This window comes from Lagopus muta, chromosome 4, assembly GCF_023343835.1.
Source record: "Lagopus muta isolate bLagMut1 chromosome 4, bLagMut1 primary, whole genome shotgun sequence".
Lineage (NCBI taxonomy): Eukaryota > Metazoa > Chordata > Aves > Galliformes > Phasianidae > Lagopus > Lagopus muta.
In genome coordinates this window covers 14,382,275-14,410,257 of record NC_064436.1, presented here as the reverse complement: position 1 = coordinate 14,410,257, position 27,983 = coordinate 14,382,275, and the positions used below count along the sequence as shown (strand labels likewise).

Here is a 27,983-nt window from a genome sequence, read left to right as displayed (position 1 = left end):
GATGAGTTGGTTTTAGTTGCTTGCTTTGATCTTTCCTTACGTGGAGGAGTATTGGCATCTTCATTGTTGTAGAAAAACAGTGTTCCTAAACAGTCGAAATAATTTCCAGATTTATTTGGATTTGATTTTACTTGACATGTATTGTAGAAGGCTGAAAAAGGAAGTCACCATGTATATGTATATTGATGTGAGTTTTTCTTCCTATGAAATTCTGTCATATCTCACATTGAAGCTACCTCAGTTAGAAAAAGCCCCTTGACAGTAAAATAAATCCTGAGAAAGATTAGGTGCATTCCAGCAAATATTGTCACAGGTTTTTATAATTAAACAAAGTAGTTGTAAAGTTACAAAAGTATGCCATCTCCAAAGGCAATTAAGTGCTCAAGGTCAAGCTGTAGTAATAAGATGCATTTCCTGTCCTTCTGCTTGTATGCTTGAAGTTGCTCTCTGGTAAAAGAGGAAAAAAATACACAAAGATTGCACAGAACCTAAAAGATGCAGTTTATTACCTCTGTCCAAAGTCATATTTTGTACATTAGGAAACAGTTGTTGGGAGATACCTGTTCCAGCTGGAGCAGTCGTTTTTAAGCTTGCAGTCTGCATCTTGCTTTAGGCAGGAAATTCCATCATGGAATTTAGTGTTTTATTTTCATACCACACCACCCCATTCCTAATACGATTCCTGGAGCTATTTTGTCTTTTTCCACAAATGGAGTTTTGAAGGAAGAAAGTACTGAAAGTAATTTCATGTGTTCTGTAAGGATCCAAATTAAAAAATCTCAGCAAAGAGGTAGAGAACAGGAGGATTGTCAGTGCGTGGCCGTACTCAATGGTTCTGGATAACAGGTGCTGCTCAATAGGAGTCCTTTTAGGCCTGACAAACCCTCTTAAATATTTTTTCCTTTTTTTTTCTGTGTCACAAAGTAAACGAGCACATAGTGCAGAAATATTTATTTTACTTGGGTAAATATAGCTTGTTCAGGATGTATTACACATCAATAGTCTGGCGTCTCTGAAAGGGTCAGACATTCTGCCAGGCACAAACATGCACTGATTTTCTGAAGCAATTAGTTGAAATGCAGGTGGAAAAATTCTTAAGAGGTGTTTGGTTGGCTCTAAAATGACAAAAAAAAAAAAAAAAAAAAAAGATACCCCTTAAACAGTTGCTATATTTGAGCAATTGCTACTTAAAGTAAAAAGATGATTGCTTTCATATATAATGTATGGCAGTGGTAAAGACTGAGAAGCAGCTCAGTCTTCGTGTAAAAACGGTGTTTAGATTAGTTTCATCTGATTTCAGGTTTCGTATACATAGTGCCTGTTTGGCCATAAAGTCACTGGATGGTGTGTGTGTATCACTGTTATTCCAAGACTGCTTTTTTGTGTTTATTTGTTGACCCAGGAGAGTGGTGAGGAGATGAAATGAGCTGACTTGACTTCAGTGGAGCTAGGAGAGCATGTGTCACAGGAAGAGCTGTTTCTTGGAGCCTAAATACCCGAATTTTCCAAAGTTCAGAAACAAACAGAAAGCTAATGCTCAATTATGTTGGGGCTCCTATGTTTTGCAGGCTGGGAGATTTTTTTACTCTGAGGTGCTGGTTCCAAGCTTACAGAGCTCAAGGATATAAAATACGTATTCTGGTTTTGTGTGGAAAGATAATAGCAATTTTTAAAGCTGAAGGAAACTCGGTGGCTACCACAGGGAAGATGGCACTGGGCGGTTCGTGTCTGTGTAAATTGAAATGAGATTTTGTGTGAAAGTCTAAACTTAGTGTCAGAAATTCAGTAGTAAATGAAAAGCCTTTTAGAGATACAGGGGAAAGAAAAGGCTAATAAGGGCCATTCTTCTTTTCAGAAAGTGGGCGTTTATTTAGCCAGAAGTCGCTACACTCAATTTAGAGGATGCTTGGATGCTGCCTGTAGGTGTGGTGGTTGTCTTGTACTGGGTTAATATTTTTCTGTTTTTCAGCAGCAGAGGGTGCTGCTATTGCTGCGCTGCAGTCTGACGGAGAGTCGTACTGTGGTTCCTTGCTAAGGTTCTCCCTCCTCCTGCAGCTAAAAACTGGAAGTGTTTTTCCATCTAAGGACTGAACGCGACTGGAACAGAAGGACTCAATGTTTCTGTGAAGAAATCTGCGTCCAGCCTATGAAATGATATAGATACAAGTAATTAAACATTTCCAAATGACTTACGTATTAAGAGTGTGGTATATATTTCTCTGCTCTGAGAGTGCAAAACAAAAAGTTTATGCTGTAAAGAAATCAGTTTTTTCATTTTTATAGGGATCACGCATAAGCTATCTGTCCTTCATGCCTTTCATCTTCTGAAGTGTCTAACAATTATCCCAACGCTTTACAGTTTTAAACAGAATAATACTTTTAGAACTCTGTTAAAATGAGTTTGTGTTCGGAGTCATTCTGAGTATCAGGAAAAAGAAGAATAGAGTTTATCCTCACACTTGTGTGAGATTCTCTTTCCTAATTATAGCTGCTTCCATATTGCTCTCTTTAAAAGCTTAGGAACTTGCCATACACTCCACTTGTTTTTTCTGAACTATGCCATTAAAATATAGCGAGTTAAGATGAGTGAATGACTTAAGGTAAATGTAATGGTCTTTAAATCTGCAAGTCAGAGATGCTTTTACATTACTGTGATAGTTTAATATTTTGAATCAAGTTTTGGATTTTTTGATAACAACATTTTTGACTCTTGCAATACAGAGCCATATTTTTCAGCTGGACTGTAATAACATCACAAATAGTTGCTCTCTGAGATTGGTATCAATCAGCACTTATAACCTTGGACTTCTTTCTTGTTTATGTTCTAGACCGTTCGGTCACTAATGACTCCAGGCGTGCAGAATCAATTGGAAATGTTCTGCACTGTCATTGAGGTGTGGTTTCTTTAAATATTCAGAGCATGCAGATTGTCAGTCTTTCTGTAGGTAGCAGAATTCTTCCTCTTTTGTGCTGACCTGCAGCATGCTTTTTGACTTAAATATCAGCGCTGCTTTTGAAAAATACTTTTCACTTGCTTTGCTTTCAGTTGATTTTAAGGTTCATTTTCTGCCAGACTTTTATTGAGGGTTAGCTATATTGTTGCCTTTTGTAAGCAGATTTGCCCTTATGCCATCACTTGCAGGTAGAGCTGGCATTAAATAATTGCTGCTTTGATAATTTTCTTAGTCTACAAGAGGATCATGAAACTTGCTAATTGATGTACGGGTTCTAGCTGTAACACGTGGTTATTCCTGATAGTTTGTGGCTTATCTAAGCACTTAGTTACCTGGTTCAATTTTTCTCATGCAAAATTCTTGAAATACTTAGTAATTAAACCTGCGTTAGGGTTTTATGATGTTTGCTTGACAGTATTCCAAATCATAACATCATGCAGTGCACGGAACATTAACTCTTGAACTCCTGTAATCCGTTGACAACCTGCTTAAAAAGTCCCTTGCATTCAAAGGAGAGGAATCTCCCTTAATGTAGAGGGCCTTATTGTTTTTCATTATGACTTTTAGAACCATTACAGCAGAATTAATGGACAATACTATAATTTATGGAGTTAGCAATTTTGTGTGGACAAAAAAGTCGAGAATCTCAGAGCCTGGAGAGTAAGAAAAGTTTAACGGAAAACATTGACTTGGGCAGACTGGATCATAGTTCTGACTACAAGACAATATTTAATAAGCAGGGGGTTTTGTTGTTGCTTGTTTTTTTTGTTTTTGTCTAAGCCTTCATTACAGGAAGATGTCTGTTTTGTGTAGAAAGAGTGCTGATTTTATTCTGTGTTTTCCTGTTAAAGAGATTATTTAATAGTCTGAAGACCTATCTGAGTAAGGCACAAGCAATTTTCTGACACTTCACCAGTAATTGAGGTCAGTCTTCCAGTTCCAAATGAGGGATTTACCTCAGCTAGTCACATTAGAAAACAAAAATACTTGTGCCCAATTCAGCTGTACCGATATCTGACTTAATTGCAGTATTGCAGCTTTTGTTCAGTGAGAGCACGGCCTGTGTCTCAGAAAATGCAACTTGCTCATTTCCTTATGCTCCTTGCCAAGCACATTAGGTAGCTCCTTCTTGAATGTGTGTGCTTCTTTTGGAGGTGTATGTTAGACACACCTCCAGCCCTTCTCTGCAACAGAGGAAATGTCAGCCATGTCCCTTGTGGGGAAGCAATCTCTTCTAGACTTGATCAGAAGCAGCAAATAGCTGCGAGGTTATATTAACTTGAATGGTCTTCCAGTTTCAGAATCTGTGCAGAACACTCTAAGTACTGCAAAGCAACTTGCTAGTGTGACTCAAAGTGTCCTATTAGGTTACTAGATGGCTTTGTGTAGGAAAAATCACACACATTTCTCTGGAAGAACTAACTTGAAGCAGTGTCTTTCTTCATGCAGTTGGTTTCTTTTTTTTTTTTGGTAGAACTAGAAATCAACACCAACGAAGCATGTAAATTTTGCTCTGGATCATAGTGCTCCGAATAAAAATGAGCTTTCTAATGTATACCTGGTATATTTTAAGAATTTCAGTAGTATTTTAGCTTGTGAATTGTATGGCAATGACATTATGAAGTAGAAGTTGTGAAAGCATACTTGAGAATATGTAGTGTGCTTACTCTGTGGGGAGTAACAAATGCATTGTAATACCAATATTATTTGAGAGGGAGGTTTGCCCCACTTGAATATCCCATTTGTTCCTTACATTGTTCTTGACTGCGTGGCAGGTGCTGTTGCCTGATGTGATCCTTAGCCCAAATACCTCTAGTCCCAGGTGATACAGAGGTATTTTCTGAACTTCTTATCAGTGGATGCTGATGTTTTGAGTGTTGTCCATAAAAGCTGATGTTATTGGTTACGAAACTTGGTTCCAATGGTGAATCCAAGCGAGAGGAAAGTACAGCTTCTTCTGGTGAGCTTTTTTCTAGTTTTGTTAATTGTTTTTAAGTGTTTTTCCTTCAATTTTAATGGATGCGTCTTCGAATCTGTAGCCAAATTGGTATTAAAGTTTGTTTGAAAATGTTAGAGTGAGTGCCTTCCTTGTACTTGCTAATGACTCACGCTTAGAGAAATTATGACATCTGAAATAAGTGAAGAGGGGCGGAGGGACAGAAAGCAATTGCAGGACCAGTATTACGTTTTAACAGCTGCTGCAGGGCTAACATTTTTTTCTTGATGCATTTGTCCCTGTAATCTGTAGAGTAGCTGTATATCGTTTATTTCTGTAGGAGCCTGTATTATCTGCTGAACATGTTGGTATTCAGTAAACTGTATGCAATAAAGTAATTTGCAGTTGTTTATAAATTCTTGAGTCCAAGAAGAAAAATGTCAAAATGCTGTCAATTTCCGTGGTACTTCAATCATTTCAGAACAGGCAAAATGTTTACAAACAAAAAAAGCAACCACTAACAAAATCCTTAATTTCCAAGCTGTCTCAGAAGAATGTTTGAACTACAAGAGCTTCATTTCAGTTGTTAAAGAGTGATTTTTTTTTTTTGCTGTGTTAACTGCTTCTCTTTGGTAGTATTTTGGCTCTGACCTGTGCATGGAGCTGTGTTTGAATTGTAATTAATGGAATAGCTTGACCTTTGTGCTGATTTATTAATCTGCTATAATACTTTGTTTAACTTGTGTGGACATTTTGCCGTTTCCTTTTTTGGTGAAAATACTCTAAGAAACAGCAATAAAACTTAAAACAAGTGTTTCCATAAATTATCAACTCTGAAAGCATTTTCTCCCTGTTTGTCCTTTTTGTATGGCTAATGAAAACTGTAAATTTTGGTTTTCTGCAAATTTTGCCAGGGTTTTGCCCTTCTCTCCTGGACAAGCAAGTTCAGATCGTCACCAAATGACTGCAAGGTGTGTTTTATGTTTTATTTTTTAAACCCATTTGAAACTGTGCATTAACTATTTAGTGCAACTTATGGTTTAATATTACATATGGTTAATTGGTATTGACTTTTTATATCCTGTGCATAGATGAACAACAAAAAATCCTAGTGGAAAGCACTGCTTTCAGTCATCTCTTTAGTACTTTATTCCCTGTTTTCTGGCTAAGGTTTTTGGTTTTTTTTTTCCATGTTAGTAACAAAAAGATTGTAAAGGGGCAGAGGTTTGGAAAAGAACACAGCAAGGAAGTGTTGAGATTTGTGTTCGAAGGCAAACTGGTCCAAACCAACTATTTCTCTGTAGAGAATATTTCTCCTTCTCTACTTGTTCTAACTGAAGTCTAATGTTTTCAACTAACTTCACTATCTTACAATGTTTTGAACAGTATGAAAGGAGCAAATAGTGAATTTTACTAATATTCAGTACAATTCAGTCTTGAGAGACAGTGTCTATGTTTTTCAGCTGTGTCATGAAATATGACTCTGGTGATGCTTATTAAATTTTAATAAATTTGTTAAACCCCTGGTACCTCTGAAGTGGAAAATGTACCTACAGCCACCACAGATTGCCAGCAGGGATAAATTCCATCTTGTTCATCAACAAAAGTCATTATGACTTTACTTAAAAGTTGGAGTAATGTTTCCTGTAAGTGCAAAGCACATTCTTATTGTGTTTTACGACTGCTGCTTATCTGTGTTAGGTAGTGGGCAGGACACCTCAATTCTTCTTGCTTAAATTATGGAGTGTCCCTGATGGATGGCAAGTGCTGTGATTTATTGTTGTCCTAAATATATTGAGTACTAAAAAAGTAATAAGCAACAAAAAAAATGCATACAGTTTTTACCAGGGTGATGTAGAACTTACGATCCCATGGTCAGATTTTCTAAAGCACAGGAAATAAATCACATAATTAAATGAGTAACTAAAAATGGCAGCAAACTGGAGATGACAGCTAAATGAGAGAAATCAGACAGCATACTTCATTACGAATCCCTTCTTCTTGCCAGGTGAAGTATTGTTGCTTGTCTTCACTTTGGGCTTGATCCAATGCAAGGGTATTTCAGCTGTGAACCTGAGACTGTTGCCTGTTTGCACGATTTTTGTCTTTGGTGTAAACACCTAATATTGCATGTTCTATGGCAAGTATAGCATATGTGTGTCAGAGGGAACAAAAAAAATTCTAAGAGACTGTTGAAACTCATCCTATGCTGTGCCAGTATGAATGTTTTGGTGTTGCTGCACTGCATTACTTTTCTTGGCTGACAGCTTGGTTACAAGCATCAAGCAAAAAAGTCGATTAAATTTCGGTTTTACTTTCAGTGTTCATTTAAAATAAGTTTTTTATTAAATTCTTGTAAGAGTTTAAAATAATGAATGTTTGAAGAAGGCAGGAAAAGCCAGTGCCTGCTAATTAAAAGTACAGACACAGGTTAAAAAAAAAAGTAATTAAAAAAAAAAAAGTATATCAACAACCAAAACAAGTAAAAGGTCAAGGGGGCATCCTAAGCTAAGTCAACATCTTCCACTGAGTACCTGTTCTTTTCTATAATCTAGACATTCTTTACTTCACATATTTTGAGCTTTATAAATAGCCTCCCGCCCCTTTGCAGTATGCTGTTAACCAGCTGAAAAGGATTATATAGCTTAATATGTAGCTCTCAAATGGATGCCAGTATAACAATTGGTTGTTGCATTTGTTAGACTTCTCTGTATTTTACAGTTCTAGTGAGAAAAACAATCTTGTATCAAAATATAGACCCTGATATCTGTAGTGTTTCACATATGCGCAGTATAGCACTTTGCACTGTTGTCTCTTCTATTTTGGCATATTTTTATTTTGCTTAGCTGCAATGGCTGAATCTCTATGATAGCTGTATAGAGAGCGGCCAGTCTCTGCACAGAGGGATATTTTATACTGCTAAGTAAACAGTATCTGAAGTGTTTACTATAGAAACAAAAAAATATTCGTATTGTAGTAAGTGGCAGAAATATTTTTAACAGCCTTCTCATGTTTAGGGGTATGTTCTTTCTCCTGTTTGATATAGGGAAAGGGAGAATGTTTTAAGTTCCAAATGAATTTTTACCAGTGCTTTCTACCTGCTGTTAAGAAATCGATACTCATAATTTTGGATGTTTACATACTAGATTTGTGTATATGTATGTGTGTAGTATACACGAGTAGGTAATTTCTTAGTCTCACACTTTATGTGGAAAGGTGGTGTAATTATGAAATTTTAAAAAGCGTTGAATTATGATGTGTGAAGTTAATTTTTCAGTTTCCTAGCTTTCCTTTTGTGAAAGCAGTCTCCTTACTAATAAAAATACCTGCTTCCCCTTCCCCCAACTTGTCCTCAGTTGGGAATTTGAGTTGCATTTTAATCCACTGTTAAATATTGCATGACTTCTCTACCTGTTGCTGGAGTTTTAATTCTTGTCTCAGCTCTATTTAAAGGTGCAACAAAAGCATAAATAAATGGTCAGCAAATCAATTCCTGGATAGCAGCTGCAGCAGTTCTTCTTAACAGCTGGTACAACTCTGACTAGACTTAAATGTACTTAACTAACAAATCATATTATAGCCAATGAGGATAGGGCAGACATCTCTGGAATGTTTGTAAAATTCAAGATGGTGAAGCTAGATCTCTGCTGCATACCTGAAATATTTTCTGAAATGGTTAGTGAAGAGAGGAGGACATGTTGCTTTAAAGAGGGTTCAAAATAAAAGAGGGTGACAATGACAACAAGACTCTGTAGTACACTAAATTATGTTAGGAGGGTTGTGGAGTGAAGCCAAATGACACAGGCTTCTGATTGCAGGTATAATGTACGTTTACAGAATGTCTAAACGTGGTAGGAATTAGAAATGTATGTGGTTAAGTATGTCTTTAATGATAGAGTAGTATTGATAGTATTGACATATTGACATGCTGATTTGCAATTTACTAGAAAGGCTGTAGTTATATCTTGTTCATCAATACTTAATGACCTTACGGAAAGGTAACTTGTGCAAATGGTCTCCTTGTATTCTGGTCAAATACTCTTCTGCGCTAATAACTAGTGACTGAAGCCAGCCCTGTAGCTGCATGCTTCTTTCCCTTCCTTTTGATATTCAATTCTGTGTTCATTGATATGCCTATAAAGGTTTTATTTGTTGATGTCTCCTCAGGACTGTTAATCCGTACTAAGGGATCTAAGAACAGGGAGAGGTGACCTAATAGCTCAGTGTTGGCTGAAGGTGGAGGTCTTGACTATTCTCTGTTTCCAAATACTTGTGTTTGTTTTGTGTTTGTATTACAATGTGTGTGGCTGCTTTGTGAGCTGCTTACATTTTCTAAGGTAAGGGAATATTTAATTAGCTTGAATATAAACTGAGGGGTTTGAGGCATCCTACTTCTTGGAGTCACTTCAGAGAAGTTTAAGAAAGATAAGATTAAGAAAGAATTTGGAATCAAATGGCCAGAGCAAGGAAGGGAGGAGAGAGAACCCCTTATTAGAGACAAGAATTGTTAGATTAACACTGTGCCTAAACATTACTGACTTGTTCACTGTGCAGAAAACTAATTTACAGATAGTATAATTACTTCCTTCACTGATCATTTTACTATGTTAAACCTACAGCTGAAATGGGGATGTTGATATCATCAATCATTTCAAATTTGAAATATATTTGGAAACTTAAATTCATTGTTTTTTTTTTCCTGTAGTAGTTTCCAAAACGGTTTTTATATTAGTTGAACTAATTCCCGTATTCCGTCTTACACAGATTTCTCCTTACTTAGGGATATTTCAGCTTTGTATGCTAAATGCCAGTGCACAAAGTCCTGGTTCAGCCTGACAAAGTAGAGGGGATAATGGCTTTGTCTTAAGCTTTGACTGGGTGTAAAAAGCAGAGGAGGAAGATAGGTATTGTGATGTTTAACAAAAAGGAAATTATTGGACAGTGTTGGGCTAGAATCAGCTGAGAATAGGAGTTGAAAAAAAAAAAAAAACAAACAAAAAAACACAACAAAACAGACATACAAAAACACCCATGAAATGTAGAAAAATACCAAACCGGAAAGTTAAAGGCTGCAGTAGAGCAATTATATAGGTGTATAACCAAGATGTTATAATCACAATATAATTGTGTATAATCAATAGATATCAAGATGTTATAATCGCAATATAATCAAAAGAGTAAGGCAAAGCAAACAAGAATCACAAAAGAGAATAAGTGGAAGAGCTTACCCTTGGGTTGAGCTCACTAGAAGATACCAAAAGAGGGGATCTCCAGAAGAGATCCTTCCCCTCTGGTAGCCAGCTCTTAAATAGGTCCAGGAGGGGTGGAGCCAGGCTCCACCCCTTCCGGCAGCACAGGTGAATTGCCTTCACCTGTGCTCCTCTGGCTGACTCAAGGCTCACCTCAGGTGATCAATCAGAGGTTCAGGCCCGTGACTCAGCAGTTCCCATACAATAGGGCTGGAGATTTGTGTGATATTCTGCTGGAATATGGAACAATTTTATTCTTCCTGTGTCTTATTTCTTCAACTTTAAAAGTTTGAAAATGTCAGTTTGCTTGTGTTCTGTTTTTGCCTGTTTTTGCTGTTGCTGCCTGCAAGGCTCAGAGGTATTCTTGAGTTTCTTGAGCTTGATGCATTGTGTTTGTGCATCAGATAAACCACGGTCATGATTTTCTCGGCAGCAAATGCAGAATTGAAGTAGTACCTTATTCACTTGAATTCCAAGTTTTTGCTCACTGCTAGTACATTTATATCACTTCAATAAGGGCTTGCACTCACGCATGGACAATCTTTTTTTCAGCCGATCTGTGGCAAATTGTTAATTTACTGCTCACAGTAGATTTGAGTCTCTGTTTTGGAGGGCGGAGGGCATGTACTTGCTGGTAGAGAATGATGAATCTGCATTTGAACTGGGCATAAGATAATATATAAAATAAAATACTGCAAGGTATTGGTGAGAAACTAAGGAACTTGGTGATCACTCCTGCTCCAGCCTCAAGCAGGGAAGCTGCTCATATTACTCCAGATAACCTGCTTGTCTCATTTCAGCTGTGGGATCAAACAGGTCTGGAGATATGGTGATTTTTTTTTTTTTTTTTTAATCTGGCAATCCTTCAGACTCACAATTATGATCCAAAATTAATAAACCTTACCTAATGGTTAGATGTTCTGATCTACTCTGTGGGTTTCCTAGCAGGCGTGTGTACTATTGGTAGATGCCATGCATGAGCAGTCAAATACAGTAGGTCAAATTTAAATACAAATTTATGTCTGTATAAATGCTCACACTTAGTTACCAGGATCTGTAAACAGATCTGAGATTTGAGTCATAACAAATGTCTAGTAGACTGTTTGTCTGATGAATTTGCCTTTGCTGACATACCTGGTGTTCTGCTTCTCTCTTGGTGCATACTAGTAGTTTAAGTACTGCTGTCTTGTGGGGATTGAAGCCAGTGGCTTTACCTTCATCCTCATCTGTAGTTATTGAAACTTTTTTCAGTGTCACGTAACTTGTACTAGAAACTACCATCAGGTTTGAAAGGTGCATCTCCATCTTGTCTTTCATGGTAAAGATTTTTAACTAGATTTTTTATTAGATACTAACCTCATTCATCACAGTAATGATTGATGGGTGAGTCTAAGTATGGTTCTGAAGCCAGAATTAAGATCAAGAAGTGTTATCTGAATAAGTCCAGTTTAAGCAAATCTGGATTCTTTGCGTTATTGAGCTTTGACAAGAGAGCAAAGCTTTTTGCAGGAGAGATATTTGTGACTGTAGAGATAGCTGTTGTCTGTGTCTTACTTACATGATCTTATGACTTTCTTGACTGATTTTCACCAAATCTAATAAAGAGGAAAAATTAAGATGATACAAGTCTTCAGGAAAACTAGAATGTAGCTAAAAAAGGAAGAGACATTCATGAATACATCTGCTGAGGAAAAGTCTGCAGGGTAACCCTCAGCTGGTTATGTATGGGTGAATCATTGTGGAGGTGCGTTTTGCTCTTACCAAATGGACAAGTTCAGATGACACTTGATCCATATTTTATACCACTGGAGGCATTTTTGTGACAAAACTCATAGTGAGCCATAAGCTTGAGACAACTTTCTTACAGTTATGCTGTCCAGAAAGCCTCTCTTCCGTGTAGGTGCACTAAAACTTTCATATTAGTATGCCTTGGAGAAGTTTTAACACAGTTCAAACACTGTTTAAACTGCTGTGACAATTTGTCATGAATCTCAGCTTATACAGTTCTGTTGCACGTTACAACAGGTCTATGCTTTTTATTTTTTTCCACAAACTATAGAGAGCCATCATGAATTTTGTTGTCTTTCTGTACTATAAATAGGTCTAAGTGATCCCTCCACCAATTCCCTGTGTTCTGCCTTCAGGCATCTGGGTCATTGTTTTCCTACACACCCAGATTTTTGTACTGAGTAAATTGGGATACAGTAGACTCTTGAGCAACATTTGGTTTTAGATGTAGTGCTACTAATATAGTTGCAGTTAGTTTGGTAGTTAGTGCCTTGTTTCTATGCAGCTTATTCATTCGCCTGTACAAAGCAGGCTCATATGTAATATATCATCTGGGAGCTATTCATGTACTGCTATTGAAGTCCTTCACATAAATAAGCTTGAGACCACAGTCACTGTTTAAGAATAGTTACCAGTGTAGCATAGACTGTTTTGCTTTGGTCACAAAATGGTTCTGTGTATGGGTGAGCATTGGGGAGACAGTAAGACTTGTGTATAATGTCAGTCCTGGTGCGTTCTCTATGCTACAACTGTGCAAAGCTTTCTGAAAATATTATTTAAGAAGTACATTATCAAATAGTTTCAAAGGGTAAATCATGATGTTCTGTCTCAATACCTGTTAGTAACTTTTGAAACATTGCAGTGCTCTGCTTTATCCATTTGAGGGCAGCTGCTCACCAACGTTAAGAACTGCTGAAAAAGTGTGTGGCATTCTGCTCTCTGCATTTCAGCCTTTGTGTACTTAAAAATAGTTCATTTAGGCCTGTATTGTTACATCACCATATTAAAACGTCCTAAGTGTTTGTTTCATCTTCTAGTAACATTTAGATTAATATTAAAATATTGTGAGCTCTAAAAGAAGATTCTATGAAGGTTGTAAGTAAGCTGACTTTCTTTGTTGTGATAAATGCTTAGAGTTGTGCCTTTAACCTTAATGAATAAGCAAGTAAATTTTATAACGTTAGATTTCTGGTTAAAGGTTCCTAAAAAGCTTTTCCAAAGGCTTACTTAAATGGCTCTGGAAGATAACAGAACTTATGAGTGCTTCATTTTACAGTGATGTCTCTACACTGGACTCCCAAAAACAAAAATAGTCTTATGCATTCGTAAGCTTACAATTAATAGTTTGTGACAATCTTAAACTAATATTTCCAAACCCAAATTATCAGGCACATTCCTGCATCTAAATAAAATGATCTAATTTGTATCAGTATTTTCTAATGAAAATGACAGGCAGGCACTTAAAAAGAACATCATTGGAAATAGACCTTAATTTACTTAGAAACAAGATGTTAGCGAAACGTTGCAAAGCAGTGAAGCTTGAATTTCCATAGTTAAAAATTTGCCAAATTTCCATGTTCTTACTCTATATTGTACAAAAAATGCACAGTTCTAAAGATAAAAGCAATAGAATTGTTCCTTAAATGACTTTGTTAAAGCTTAAGTTTGAAGTATATGTGTAATAACCACAAAAAGCAAAGCTATCTAGTATATGCAGTGTATTCCTGACACATCTAAGATAGGCAACACTCTCCAGTTTTGTCTTCCTGTTACACTCTCTTGGTGCTTAAATTAGACTGTTGTATTTTCAGGCTGAGGACTTTCACTGATGAAATGTTTGTAGCCATCCAGCATAGCTTGGGGCCTTTGAACATGACTGCAAGACAGTACCTACAGTCAGTAATTTGTTATGCTTGTAAGACTTAAAAGAAGCAATGGTATGTGGAGGCAAGAATGGACCAGGAAAATCTGGTCTGATAGTGTAAGCATTTGGCAGGGGAGACAATGAGAAAAATGAGAGAGAAACAATTGGAGACAAAAAATGAAGCTTTTCCATATTGAGATGGTAAAGTGTGAAATGTAGTGTAGTAACGTGTTGTGACAAAGCCTTATTCCACTTCGGCATTATCCACTTAAGTGGGCAATGCTGAACTGGAATGGGATTCTTTTTTTAATAAGCAAGAAATGTCTCTGTGGATTTACTCTAGAATAGCCACTTAAAAACATTTGGACATTACTGAGGGAAAACTGACATACTGGTGACACTTACCTCAAACCATAGGCAAGAAAAAGGGCTGATAATCAGAGTTGTATCTGAAGATGTATGAGAATTATCTGTGACTGAAGACGTGCTGCAAGTGGTGCTGGGAGAACGCCTTGTTTTATTCTTGTCTGCTCCCAGCTATGTGCAAAGCTGCAGGCAGACCAAGTCCTGTTCCTGTTCTCCATGTCAGATTGGAGCTGATGGGAAAGGAGGGGAGTGAGTCTGTAAACTAGGAAGCTCCGATATCAAGCAAGAATGGCTGGTAGTAAAATAGAACAGTCTGCAACACCACTGGATCTTACTTTCAGCAACAGTTCAATAAGGCATTCTCTTAAGCTTTTCAGAGGTTTCTGATAACATATACACGCATGTGTATTTCTGCATGCAGTATCTGAGGCTTGCTTGTCTTGAGTTCAACAGAGATCCTAAGACATCTTTCTAAAGTCTTCTAGCCAAGTGAAAGCAAAATATTTGTTGTATAAAATAAAGTCCTTCAGAATGATGCTATAAAGTATGATCTGATTATATTGCTGTTAAGCATAGCCTAATGATAAACAGCTTTTGGTCACTTATAGGGTGGAAAATAAATAAGAGACCATAGGGGTCCTTCAGAAGAGAATATACATCTAAATCTTGCTATAAAATGGCATATGAAAGGAACAGTAGAGAAGAAAAACACGTGCATGAAAATACTGTGCTGTCTACCATTCTATCACAGCATTTCCATATGCAGTGTCTGTGAAGAAAGAAAAGTTATTTGTGTGAGAGACATTTTCTCAAGTAAATGCTTTCTGTAATGTGTATATATAATGAAAGAAACATTTTTGGACTTTTGTAGGGTTTTTTTTGTTTAAAAAAAAAAGCTTTCAACAAGCAAATGCGTAGTTAGAGAAGACCCTTTATATGCAAGTGAAACATGATGACAGGTTGGCTTTTTGAGGGGGAAACAAAGGGCTAAGTGGGGATGCTAATAACAGGCATATTTTAATGCTGTCTTTTGTTAAGTTACAGTGTTGTGCTTCAAGCAGTAAAGCATTACTACACTCCCCCCTTTTGCCCCTCCATAATTATACCGTTAATTATCTTTGCCAGGTTGTGCATAAAGGGACATGTAGGATTTCTTAATGGTCATTTATTCACTGTGTTTTGGGCTGTACTGACTCAGTTCATACGAGGGCTTTGATGGCTTTTTACATCTTTTATCAGTAATTTCGTAAGACATTTTCACAGGCTTTTGTCTCTATCTACTTTGTTTTGCTTAAAAAGGTTTTCAAAATTTGAATACATTTTTAAGAATCTTGTTGAAGTATAGAGGTTGAAGAGGTAGTGGGAACACAGCAGCATTGTAGAAAAGCTAATTTGATTTAAAAAAAAAAAGAAAAAAAGAAAAAAAAGAAAACCTCCCCAAAATAACTAATTGCACATAGTACAAGTAATAAGGCATGACTGTTCTAGCTTGCTTTGGTGGAGTAAGAACTTAGTGCAGTAAATCTCACTAAGCTGGGATTGTTCTAAGAGCAGTCTGTCTCCTATAGGGGTCTGCTTTCTTAGAGGAAGGGGGCCACGGATTTTTTCTCCCCACAGAGAAAAGAACCCTTCCCTTCTCCTTCATAGCACTGTGATGATGGGCCTCAGCTGCCCTGCATCCTGACCAGCCACCGAAGGGAAGAACACCTCAATGCCACCTTGTCCCTAAAACCGAGGCCCTGGGATGCTGCTGCCCCACAGCAGCAGGGAGGAGTGCAATGCAGGTAGGGGTTATCTGTGCATCAGTGGTGAGGAGTAGGAAGAAAATGGTCTTCCTTAAGATTAAAAAGAGCAATTTTCAAGCCAGTATGTTTACTTTGGGTAAGTCCCATTTCTTCCTGTATTTTCTGTTTCATTTTTAATCATTGAGACTTAGCAAAACATTGTGATTGTGGAGACAGCAAGTGAGAAACAGGAAAGTCTGGGTGATTTTGTTAGTCACTGTCCGTCAGAATTCTTATTGAAAGCCTCCAGATGAAGTCCACTGGGAGAGTGATGGAGGTGATCTTGCAGTGATGCTGCTACAAGGTTGGAGTCTCCTTGGATTCTTACTCTTGAAAGGACAGCGCCAACTCACAAAGTAAATCAGTTCAAAGTAATTCTTCCTTAAAAGTGCACGTGTAAATGTCTGTGGCAATTAAAACTCCTGGCAGTTAGGGTTTTCTCCTTCATTTCTAATTTGCAGATCCCTTTTCAGAGGACTGTTCCCCTGGTATGGCAGGGGAGGTCCCCCAGCTGTGTGACTGGCAGGAGCAGTCTGCCTGCCCCTTCGCAGTATAATTCCTGTCTATACTAGGATAGCTTGCACTTCACTGAGTGGCAGACGGGTCAGGACACTTGGCAGGACAAGGTTGAGAGACAAAGGCAGCAGGCTGTGCGGCGCTGAATCGCCCCTTTGAAGCATATACTGTTAAAAGAAATCATGCAACTTTAGAAGTACAGGTTTTTTTTTAATTTTAAGCTATGTTTGTGTGTTACTAATAGACTTAACAAAGTAAGAGCAGGAAAATGTCCAAACCTGGGAAAGCTGCCATAAATCATGGCTTGGTTCCTGTTGATCTTAAAAGTGCCAAAGAACCCCTACCACACCAAACTGTGATGAAGATATTTAGCATCAGCATCATTGCCCAGGGCTTGCCTTTCTGCCGTAGACGGGTAAGTGCAGAATTCTTTAAAACTTGACTTTTGATCACTTTGCTTGTGGTTCAGAGCTTTCTCATGGTGTGTTCATTCCGTGAAAGCACTGATCTGCACATTTCCTTGTCTTAGTCTATCATAGAAGAGCCCTTTTGTCACTTATTTCAGTAATTCTTCTGCTTCTCTTCAGTTAAAATGCATATAGATTGTCTTAGAAATTTAGAGGGACGTACAGAGATTATCATATGGATGTATATCGCCTAGGTGAAAAAATACATATAAAATAGGTGTATTTAAAAATGTGTGCTTTGCTTTTATATGCTTTTTTAGATGCTGCAGGTAGATTAGAACTCAAATCCATCTAATGTTGTTCTGAATTGTCCTGGTACAGTTGGATACTAAAATAGAGAATTCAGAGACCTTAAACTTATTTAATATTTAAACATTTTTAGTAATAATTCTTAAACTATGGTTTTAATACTCTTGTAACTCAGTAGCAGAGATAACATTTTTGCTGTTACAGAAAATAAAAATAGCATGTTACTATGTGGAGGTTGCGATATAGTTTATATATAGACAATCCCAGCCTGACAAACTATCACGGGTCTTGTGCTGCAAGTTCAGAAGCTATATGAATAAAGCAGCTCTTAAGACTGTTTCCCCCCCCAATAACGTATTCTGTAACTTTTAGTGTCTAATAGAATATTTTCAGTAAGTGTTTTCAAATCAACTTAAATTGTTATTTTGACGTGACTGTTTCTATGATTTTATGATTATGTTGCGAAGTTTACATACAAAGTTAATACTTGTTTCAAGTCATAAATTTTTGGTCTTCATGACTCTTAGAAACTAATTTGAATAGGGTTACAAATAAATTTACTTCTCATAAAGAATTTATACTATGCTACCAAATTTTCTATTGCTACTGAATAAGTATTAATACCATTTACTAATGGTATTAATGGCCAAGTTCTAAAATCTGACTTAGCTTTTGCAAATGTTCTGACATCCCTTAATATCAGAATCCTCCTTTTAGTGAACTCATGTAGTGAAATGATAGATGAAACCTGAATTTGACCAGATTGCCTTTGAAAACTTGAGTTCTTCTTACAGTGTTACTTTGAATGTCTATTTCTTGTATGTAAAAGGTATATGGTATATAGTGAAGGCTCCAGCATGATATCAATCTGCAGCAGTGCAAATATTAGAACATGTCCACACACCACTATTGTAAGGCTATATTGTGCATTTTGGGAAAGAAGTCTTTTTGGGAAATGCAGTACTACACTGAATAGTGAATAGGGAGGTTGGAAGTGATGAAGTTAACCCTTTCTTAACAGATTGGTTGAATTTTTGACATGCTTTGAATATTGTTTGCTTGCAAGAAATCATTTGGAACGTGTCTGGTTACTTTTTGCTCCGTTGTCCTTGTCAAAGCTCAGTATGGAATATGGGATAAAAGGTTTTTAAGTTCAGTGGATGCACTGTGTGACTCTGATTTAAGGAAGCAATGACAATATTAAAATGTTACGATGTCAGCACGATAATGCTAATGTTTTGTGTGTATTTTTTGTAGTGAAAATACCATTTAAAAAGCAGTTCTCTGAAGAAACTCCATTGTTTCAAAATGTTGGCAGTCTCTCTGTCCTGTCCTAAATCACGTTTGAGCGCTCAGTTGAATGACTTGCAGGCTTTAGGATTATGAGAGATTTCAGCAACTGTTGAGCATCTATTTTTCTTATTAGGAGTAAGCTGGAAATGGATATATGCTGTAGTACTTTTTTTTACCTGCTATTTAAGTTTTGCTAGTCTTCTGAAATGACTGGTTCTTGGTTGGGCGGTGGCTGTGGAAAAGCTGCAAGGCTCCGCCTTTGTTCTCATGCCTTGCAACCTACTCAAAGCCTGCATATAACTCACAGCCATTACCATATTGGGTTCCTTCCATGCTAGTGTGAATTGGTTGTGTAAAAGGTCTCTTTTTCATTTCTACATATCAAAGCATAGTGCAAATTTTGAGTATCAGCGGATGAGAAGATCAGTACTTCTGTTCATTTATTGTTGTATTAAACATAACAAGAACTAGGAGATATTTTCCATTAAAATAGGAGTTCCGACAGTTCTGACATGGTCTTTGCTGGTGTACAAATTTTTTTTTAACATTCTGTTTATTCAAGAAGAGACTCATTAAATTGTTTAACATTGAATGTTCAGCCCTAATCTACCAACTTAGGAGCATGAGCTACAGTTCACTTTCAAGTTACTGAGCAGGCAGTATGTAATACCGCTACTGTCTTTGGTCAGGCAAGTGTGTGATCGGGCCACTCGGTCACTGGCAGGACTTAAAAGTAATCAACCTTCTCCTAATTTGAACTCATTTCTTCCCCTCCTTTGCTGTACATTAAACCGAGCAAAACATCTTTAAAATGTGTACTGTGATCCTCAGAAGTAAAACTTCTTCCATTATGGAAGCTGACAGTTCGTAGCTTCTGCCTCCTCTGCTTCTATCAAGATGTTCACTAGAAATGGTCACAGGACTTAACAGTTTGCCTGTATGCAATTTGTTGGTTTGCTCATGTAGTTAAAACATTTATCTGCACTACCACTTAACTGAATCCAGTTAAAAATAGTATTACTTAGCATTCTTTTGTAGCACTTGAAAATAACTTGGTACAGAACTTAAGTGCTTGTATGGTGAATGTGTGCATTCCTCCTAAATTGCTGCTGAAAGCAGTGATGCTGGATTGTCAAGCATAAACACAGCTCTGGTCCTGTTTAGCTGCTTTTATGTCTTTTGCAGGCACCGAAGCAGATTTTGCTGTGTGCTGTGAAGGGGCAATGAAGTCTTTCAACCAGTATACCCTTCAGCTATCATATATCATTTAGCTTTAAGTGCAGCTGATCGCTGAACATACTTATGTGACAGTCGTGCATGTCACGTATGTTCAGAAACCAAGTGCTGTATTTTGTCTGTCATGATAAATGCTTTCATTTAATTGAATGTTTAATTGTATTTATAAATTATTTATAAATTTATTATAAATTATAAATTTTAATTGTAATTAATTTTAATGTAAATTAACTGTATTTTCCCCCCAGACTCCTCTGAAACCACTAACAATGGAAGTATGTTTTTTTTTTCCAAATAGTTCTAATTAATGTTTGAGTCTGTACTTCAAAAACAGACCTCTCCCCTCTTTAGTTTCCATGTGTTTTTTTTTCCTGAAAATTCCAGTACTTATTGCTTTTATAAGTTGCTATATAACAATTTCACTATATAGAATAAATATTTTTAGGAAATGGTAATAAGCTGAAAAGTGTGTGAGAATACTGTGCGTGCTTGCAGCATTTCTCTGTTTCAAGCAGCTTAAAGTAGTGCTTAATTGTTGCAGAAGGGTTTCACTCTGCACCCTGCCTTATGCTAACCTGGAAAACTTTAGTTTATTTTTAAAATGCATCCATTTTAAATGCCCCTACTCTTGGAAGCAGCCCAGATTCTTTTGTACTCACGAGAGAAGTTTGTCTTCATGTTTTCTCTTGAAAATATATCTGACTAAATTCATGCAGTTCATCAACTCAGTTCATCAGAGAAATGCTTCCTTCTGTAGGACATAACTGCATATGAGGTGAATGTAGGATAAAGCATTTTCATGTTGATTTATATTCCAACTTGTAGGTCATCTTCTATGTAAAACATTTTTTGCTTTTACATATGACACATGGCATAGTCTACTTGTGACTGCAGTAGAGCACTTGGAATGAGTCTCCAGTTTCTTTTCCTTCCTCTGTTTGACTAATACGCTAGTAGTTGTTTCGAACATTAATGTGCCTTATGCTTAAACACCTTCACTCATGTGAACTTGATACTTTATCCCTTCCTTTCTGTAGTGAAACAACCAAAACCACCCTATTTTCTTGTCAGTCAAATCAGTGTAACTGCTTGTGCCAGCACAGCTGCCCTTGGAGCTTTTCAGGAAAATTTAATTCTAATTTTTTTTTTTTTGTTTTTGCAACCAAGCATATTTATTGCTGGAGTGAAGCATGTTTTTTCACATTAATAAGGCATTGCCTAATGGACAAAAAAACATAGAGCCATCTTTGAAGTGCTGTATCCTTCCACCTTAACTGGGGAAGGTACTTCACTGCATTGAGATCAGGTCTTGAATAATCTGAAAAAGAGAGAAACTGTTTTTTCCCTTGAATCTCAAGTGAGAAAAGTATTCTCCCTCTGTAATTTTATTTATCATTTGATAAAATGAGCAAACCGAAGTCTCGCATAACGCTGACTGGAGGGAAACTTAATATGTAAATAATCTTTAATAATTAGCTACTTCCTGTTGTTTTTTTTAAAGTATGTGAGGCATCTCCAGTCAGCACTTCATGATCTTCAAGGTCTTTTCCAACCTGAGCTATTCTGTGATTCTGTAACATTCATCTCCTTTCAAAAGACTAGTAAAAAGTACTTTCTCAGTGGGACTCTAGCCATGTGTTGCTTATTATCTCAGTATGGAATGGTGGCAGTCTGAAGTCTCATTTTCTTCCCCCTTACTTTTTTTCCCTTATTTCTGCAATTCTCTATTTCACTGGGATTGCATATCAGTTGACTCGATTCCATACTTTGGAGGGAATAAAAGGGAAATCACAGAGGTGGGAAAAAGCTAGTCATATCCTGAATTATCTGGTGAATTAATGGGAGCTCTAATTAACTCAGAATGGTACAGCATTACTTAGGTGAAGTGCCCCTTGTTCTTGTAGCCTTTGCTTACAGGAGATTTGCTAAGCCGTACCAAAATCCACCTACTCATCGTATTTATATATTTATTTTTAAACGTTCAAACCACAGATGCAGTCTACTGGTAGTGTTATTGGCTCTGTAGGGCTGCATGCATGCAGAAACATACTTTGTCTGCTTCTGTGTGGGGTATAACAGAAGGTCTTGACTTAAGACAGCCATTTGTAGGAGGGAGCGTTTAGCTTTCTGTTCAAACAGCTGTTCCTTGTGTCTCATGGAGAAAAGAAAACTTCTAGCTAAATTGTTCAGATCAAGTGCAGCCTGCTGTACCACCTAAAAAAAATACCTGAACAAGCTCAGAGAATTTTTTTTTGTTTGTATGTCCACTGTAACGTATTGTAGGGGTTCCCAGAGGCTGGGTTTTCAAAACATTTGATGATCCTTTCAATGTACTATCTCTAAGAAATGCTTTTATTTTTAAAGTTGCTAAGAAATGCTTTTATTTTTAAAGTTGTCCTACCTATTTCTATCCAAAATAAAAAGCAGCAATAAGAGTCTCAAATGTTTAACATGAAGTAAAATGTTTTTCTTTGCGTTTTTGATGTATTTAAAAATTTCTCATGCAGTGAACAGTGTCTACTTACTACAGACTGATATGCAGGTGCTTGTGCTGAAAGTTTGTTGGGAAGATGCTGAAGGCAGTCACTTGAATTCAGAAGCTGAGGATTTGGAGGTTGACTGGGCAGTTCTGTTCCTTTGTGCTGAAATGTTTATATGTCTTTAGAAAGTTTTACTGCTATTAGAGCTGACATATTTAAACATGCTGTGTTGACTTTGTGAAAGCTCTTCACCTCCACGAAGCTGGTCTGTTTTACCCTCTCAAGCTGTGGAGACCACAGAAGTCAACAGAAGAAAAGAAGGAATGGGAGACAGCAGTGCTGCCATAGATTTGACCCCAGTGCTTCTCCTTATTGATCATTCCTGAACAAAATGTGTAATGAAGTATTTAATTTATTGCTTTGAGACCTAATGAACTAGGATTTTTTTTTTCTTGTTTTGTGTTCTCTTACATTACAAAGTAGGCATTTCTTGTCCTTCTGCAGCAGATGAAGCCATTTTAATTTCCTGGACCTATCTATTTTGTGTATGGGAGAGGAATGTTTGTAGGGGGGAAAAATGCTCTATGGTATCATGACTGGCTCATAATAGGGAAACACGAAGAACCTGTTTTAACTGATATTCTTTCTTCTGGTATTTCCCCGATGTTGATTGAAAGTCGAACTGAACTAGAATGACACTCAGACAAGTCACAGCCAGGGCTGTAGCATTAACATCTCCCTCATCACACCAATTGATTTTTTTTCTCTTTGTGATGAGCTCTTGCTGTCAGGGAGCAATGGTTTTGCTTGTTTAAGTAGTTCTGCTCATCATCTGCCCTGTTCCTAGCTTCATTGCTTAGCTTGTGTTTTTCTTTCAGGCTTGGTGTTAGGTTTTTAATCTCGATCCTTCTTATCCTTCTGTCAATTTTAGACGTAATGCTGCTTTTCCCCCACAGCTTCTTGTTGTTATCCATCCTCTGATGAAAACAGATTCCTTTTTCCCCTCGAATTCTTTCTCTTGTTACAGTCTTCTCAGCTACTGCTATGTTTACTTGTCTTTACTTCATATGAAAATTGAGTGCATAGTTTCAGGGAAGATTAATGCTGGAGAAGAGCAACAGAGCATCTTTCCAAATTCTTTTCATGTATTGTATAAAGTTACTCAGTTACTTCAAAAAGGACAAGGAAAAGCACTACAGCTGATGTAACTTTTCCTTTTCTGTATTTTTATTCAAAGAAGATTGTACTTTTTGTTTATTCTTCCTTAAAATATTTTCTGCATAACTAATTTGTTTGCAGGGCTTCTTGGTAAGAGAATTGAGATGGTGGTAGCACATACATGTAATCATTGCTCAGACTGATCACACTTCAAAAAGAGTTTTAGTTACACATCACATCTCAGATGAACGTGATTTTAGTAGTCCAATATACGTTCCATGAGATAGGATAATAAATTCTCTTAAAACATCAGATGATTATTGTGAACTATGTACCGCACTTTTAGTATGTTGCAAATATACAGGTTTGTGGAAGAGAGTGCCGGCTACGGATGTAATACAAAAATTTAACAGAAGATGCAGAAAATCTGTTTTTAATAACATTGCTAGTACAATAGCACTGTTTTTCATAGCTAAAAAACTAATAGATCCAAAATTACAAAAAATATATGGTCTCTAAACTAATTGAGAAAGGGATGAGAGAAGAACATGTTTAAATTCATAAATTATATTGAAAGTCTAAATATATTCTTTTGTATATTACTTTCCCTTAGAAATCATCTGAGTTTAGGAATGTTTCCTTAACCCTACTGATACTGATTTTGTACTTGATGTAAAAGGAATCCATAATTCTTAGTAAATGCTAATGTGTTAAACTTATTTGTGGTGGAAAGAAATACTTGCTTTTACAGGGTTTGTTGTGGCTATGGCAAAGACAACAAATATTTTGTGTTGTAATCTGTAATCCATGCTACTTTCTCTCCTCTCTATTTTAGATCCTCTATTGAGCTTGTGTAAGATGCATTGCTTTTCATATGCAAGATAGAATTCTATTTGAATTCTAAGCTGCAAAAGAGGAAGTAACTTTTATATATTGTAGGAAACTCGTAATTAAATGCATGCAAATGTGAGACCAGAAATTTCAATGCTTTTATCTATCTGTGGAATTTCTAAAATTGCATTTGACTCCAGTTCGTGTAGTCATGATGTATTTCAGCTCGTAGTGCAGTTAGTGAGTCATGAAGGTAACTGTTGGCAGAGTGCTACTCTTAGGAGTAAACACTGCAGTCTGTAGGTGATGCTATTATACTACTCTTTTAAAAATGCTCTCCCAGCAGAATTTTGCTTTCTAAAGATTGATAAAAGCAGCAGAGCAGGTGCCCTGAAGGTATTTTTGTTATATTTTTAGTTCCATTCTTTTTACTTAGGTGGGCTTGCAGCTATACTTAAACAGTAGATTTTGTTGGTCTAAATGAATCTGCGTGATACGGTGTTCTGTAAGTACAAATGGCAGTCTCTTCCAAAGCATGTTGCTATTAATAGCCCCTAACACAAGATTACTTCTCATGATAACCACAGCAGCTGGCAAGAATGTTTGCGATTTTAACATATTTGTAGCACTACTACATTCCGTCTTGCATTTCTCCTGTGGTTGGTTGTCAGTGAAATTTCAGACCTAATTCCTACCGTGAATTTTTTCATGGCCTTAGAGTCTCTTGCCTTTTCTGCCTTACCACCTCCAAATCTCCCGACACCAAGCTATCAATCTAGTCTACTTCTGTCTAGTACCTATTCATTCTACATAGCTTTTCTAAAGCATCTCTTTTCTATCCTCTTTACACCCACAGCGTTCCTCTCCTCTGCCTCTCCACTTACACTGCATGCAGTTCTGGTAAAACCCTTCCTGCCCACGCACCTCCTTTAATGAAACAAGGTATTATCTGTAGCTGGCTAGTCTAGTATTTCTTAATTAAACCCAGATAAATCATCAGGTTGAAAAAATTTAAAAATACAGTGGCTGTAGCAGTGGTTAATTAATTTTAAAACATGAACATTTAGATCTAAATATAGTAATTTAAGTATTATAACTCTACATGTAAATCAATTTCCCCTGCTTACACTTGGTTTGCTATCTCCATGCAGATCTTAATCTCTCACAGTTGGTAACAATTCTTTTTGCTTGATTAGCATCCAGAAAGGATGCTTGTGCCTCTTTTTGGTTTGTTTGCATTTAAGGAATGTATTTTAAAGAAAACAACGTTCTGTTGTTTCATGTATTAGACATCAAAGTTTGCTGCTTATTTGTAGTTTTCTCTCACGTTAGTAAGCAAGATTATTCGATCACACACAATGAAAAAAGAATATAATTTAAACAAAGTGGGTACCTCGTCTCTTTAGCCTATGGTAGAGTCTGTTGTATCAGTGTTACTGCTGGCTGAGATTTACCTAATGGTATAAAACTGCTTCTCATCATGTCTGAAATATCGTTATTTTTTGTAGTCACTCTGTTCTATTAAAAAGACATTGACGTTAATTGCAATTAATGTGAAGGCAGAAATTAATTTCCAGATTTATTAAGGATCTAAGTCTGTAACAGTACTACTTTTCACACTACAGAGTGAATTCTTATTGGTTGATGCCTAGCTCATGTAATATGTGGATTAAAATTGCGGAAGTAGGTTAGTTTTATGGTTGGATTGTTGATGTTTTTAAGAAAGTACCTCCTCCTCCCCTGTGCGTTAGAGAAAGTACATTGTAATTGTATTGGTGTTGTTCCATCTAAATGTCAGGAAAAGTACTGCACATTTTTTCTAGCTTCTCTTCTCCCGTTTTCTTATTGCATGTAGAGCTGGTCTTTGTGGGAGGAAAACTTCAGTGAGTTCTGAGAGCCATTACCTCTCAGAAGGAGATGGTTTGAACATCCCAATGCCAGTTTGACTCTGGATTCCCATTACATCTGTTGGCATAACCAAAGTCAGCTTTCCAAATGATCTAAATATCGTATTGTCGTACTGAGTGAAATTTGGAGCATCCGATTGATATAGATTGCTTTCTGGACCTGGCACCTCCTCATCTTGTTACATCTGCTCAGCATGTCTTCCTTGGTTTGTTCTGCGCATTCCCATGGAGGACTGCATCCAGATGTCTTCTCATTTTAGTGCCCAATATAAAGTGAATGCAGCTGTCCTGCAGACACAGCACTAAGCCCTGCGCCAGTCTTGAGATTTCTGGGAAAGCATCCAAACTTCTGAGAGGGTCAAGAGGAAATAGTTTCCTGTTCTGAAGTGCTGGCCCATTTTAATTTGGGCACACAAGAGAATGTCTTAGATGTCCAGAAATAGTGTGTATTTGTCAGCATATAGCCCATGGTTAGCAGACCCTAACTTCTGTCATTCTAGGTAGTGACTCTCTTTTCTGCTTGAAGATGTTAAATGCTGGAAGATATCTTAAGGCATTTTTAGGGAAATAATGAATTTGTGAAAACGTAACAGAGTGAGACAGGTGTGCAAATGTGCTTACTGCCCTCATCCCCCTCTAGCACGCACACTGATTTCTCTTGCTCTCCCTGATACAGAGGGCTATGTGTGGTAAAAATACAAACTGGGCACTGAAGTGCAGGAGTATTAAAAGCCAGAACTTGCACCTGTCCATTAATTTGGGCGAACCTTGATGACTTTGGGGTCCTCATTTATATAGGTAGCATTGGTGGCTTCTGGCAGTGGACGTGTAGAATGTGTTTGTAATTGCTCAGAATTTTCAGCATACTCTTTGACTTCGGCAGACAATTTGTGTCCCCCGAGGTTATTCAAACAGTTACCCAGTCATAATAGGCACCGGAAGCCTAATAAAACAAATCTTTCAAGAGACATCTGTGTTTATTTGCTCGTAGTGTTGCCTGTCTTTTGTGTATATATGTTGATACAAAAATTAGGGCATGCTGTTTGATTGGCCTTAAGGCTTCATATTTTCTTCATGATTTTAAGATTTATAATTCACATTTGCACTGCTTAAGCATGAACAGTATTATTGAGTTAAAGAAACTCATTAATTTGAACTGTCTTCTCAGTGAAGAGGTAACTGTGATCTTCATGATGTAAGCACCAAGATTTATGGGTCTCTTTTTACACAGTTCAACAATTGTCTGTGTACACAAAGTGCGCAGTATTTTTGTGTATTTATATATTTAGATGTAGATGTCCTTTTCAGAAAGGCAGTTACGTTGACGAAGGTCAAACTTGAGTAAGGTGAAATGTGGGACAGCAGTTAAGAAATAAGGTAGTATACTAGGTAGTAGTTGAAACTCTTGTTTGTCTAATTTGAATTTCAGCTCCAAATTGTGAAGCCAGGACACTTGTTTGTGCATTTTCATGCAAGAAATGCCTTGCTGCGAGGCAGCGTATAACACCAACTTTGTTCTTGATCTGATTTTCTTTATAATTTGGCACAAATATGAAGCTTTAATTTCTCTTTACTAGTTATAACTTCTTTTCAGAGTTTTTCAGAGTTTTCAGAGATGAGAAGTACTGTGTGGACTTAAGGAGAATGAGTGTTTGGTGAAATATTCAGACTCAACTGTTGAAAACCTGAAGTGCTGCCTCTTTTTTTTTGTTTTACTAGGAGGCAACTTTGGGAGGAAGAAAAGGAAGAGGAGGTGAGAGGGAATTAAACGCAAATACTGAGACTTGAAAGAGACTGTGTTGCTTTATAGATGTTACCAAGTTCATTTCCTAAAACAAATGCTGTTAATAAGGGAGAGAAAATTAGTTTTGCAAAGTAGCCAGCAAAACGAAAGAAAATTATCAA

The 27,983-nt window shown here is 37.0% G+C and overlaps 1 protein-coding gene across 4 annotated transcripts in view; it reads left to right on the top strand.

The window, feature by feature from the left end:
- The window catches only part of FBXW7 (F-box and WD repeat domain containing 7), a 157,496-nt gene that overhangs the window by 66,339 nt on the left and 63,174 nt on the right, over nucleotides 1-27,983 (top strand). The window contains exon 1 of one of the 4 annotated variants that reach the window (XM_048943052.1): nucleotides 16,555-16,872. The exons of the other annotated variants lie outside the window; for them this stretch is intronic. Coding sequence (XP_048799009.1) covers nucleotides 16,726-16,872 — 147 coding nt within the window. The 5' untranslated portion in view covers nucleotides 16,555-16,725. Of the gene's footprint in view, nucleotides 1-16,554; nucleotides 16,873-27,983 lie in introns of those variants that run through there. 4 annotated transcript variants of the gene reach the window in all.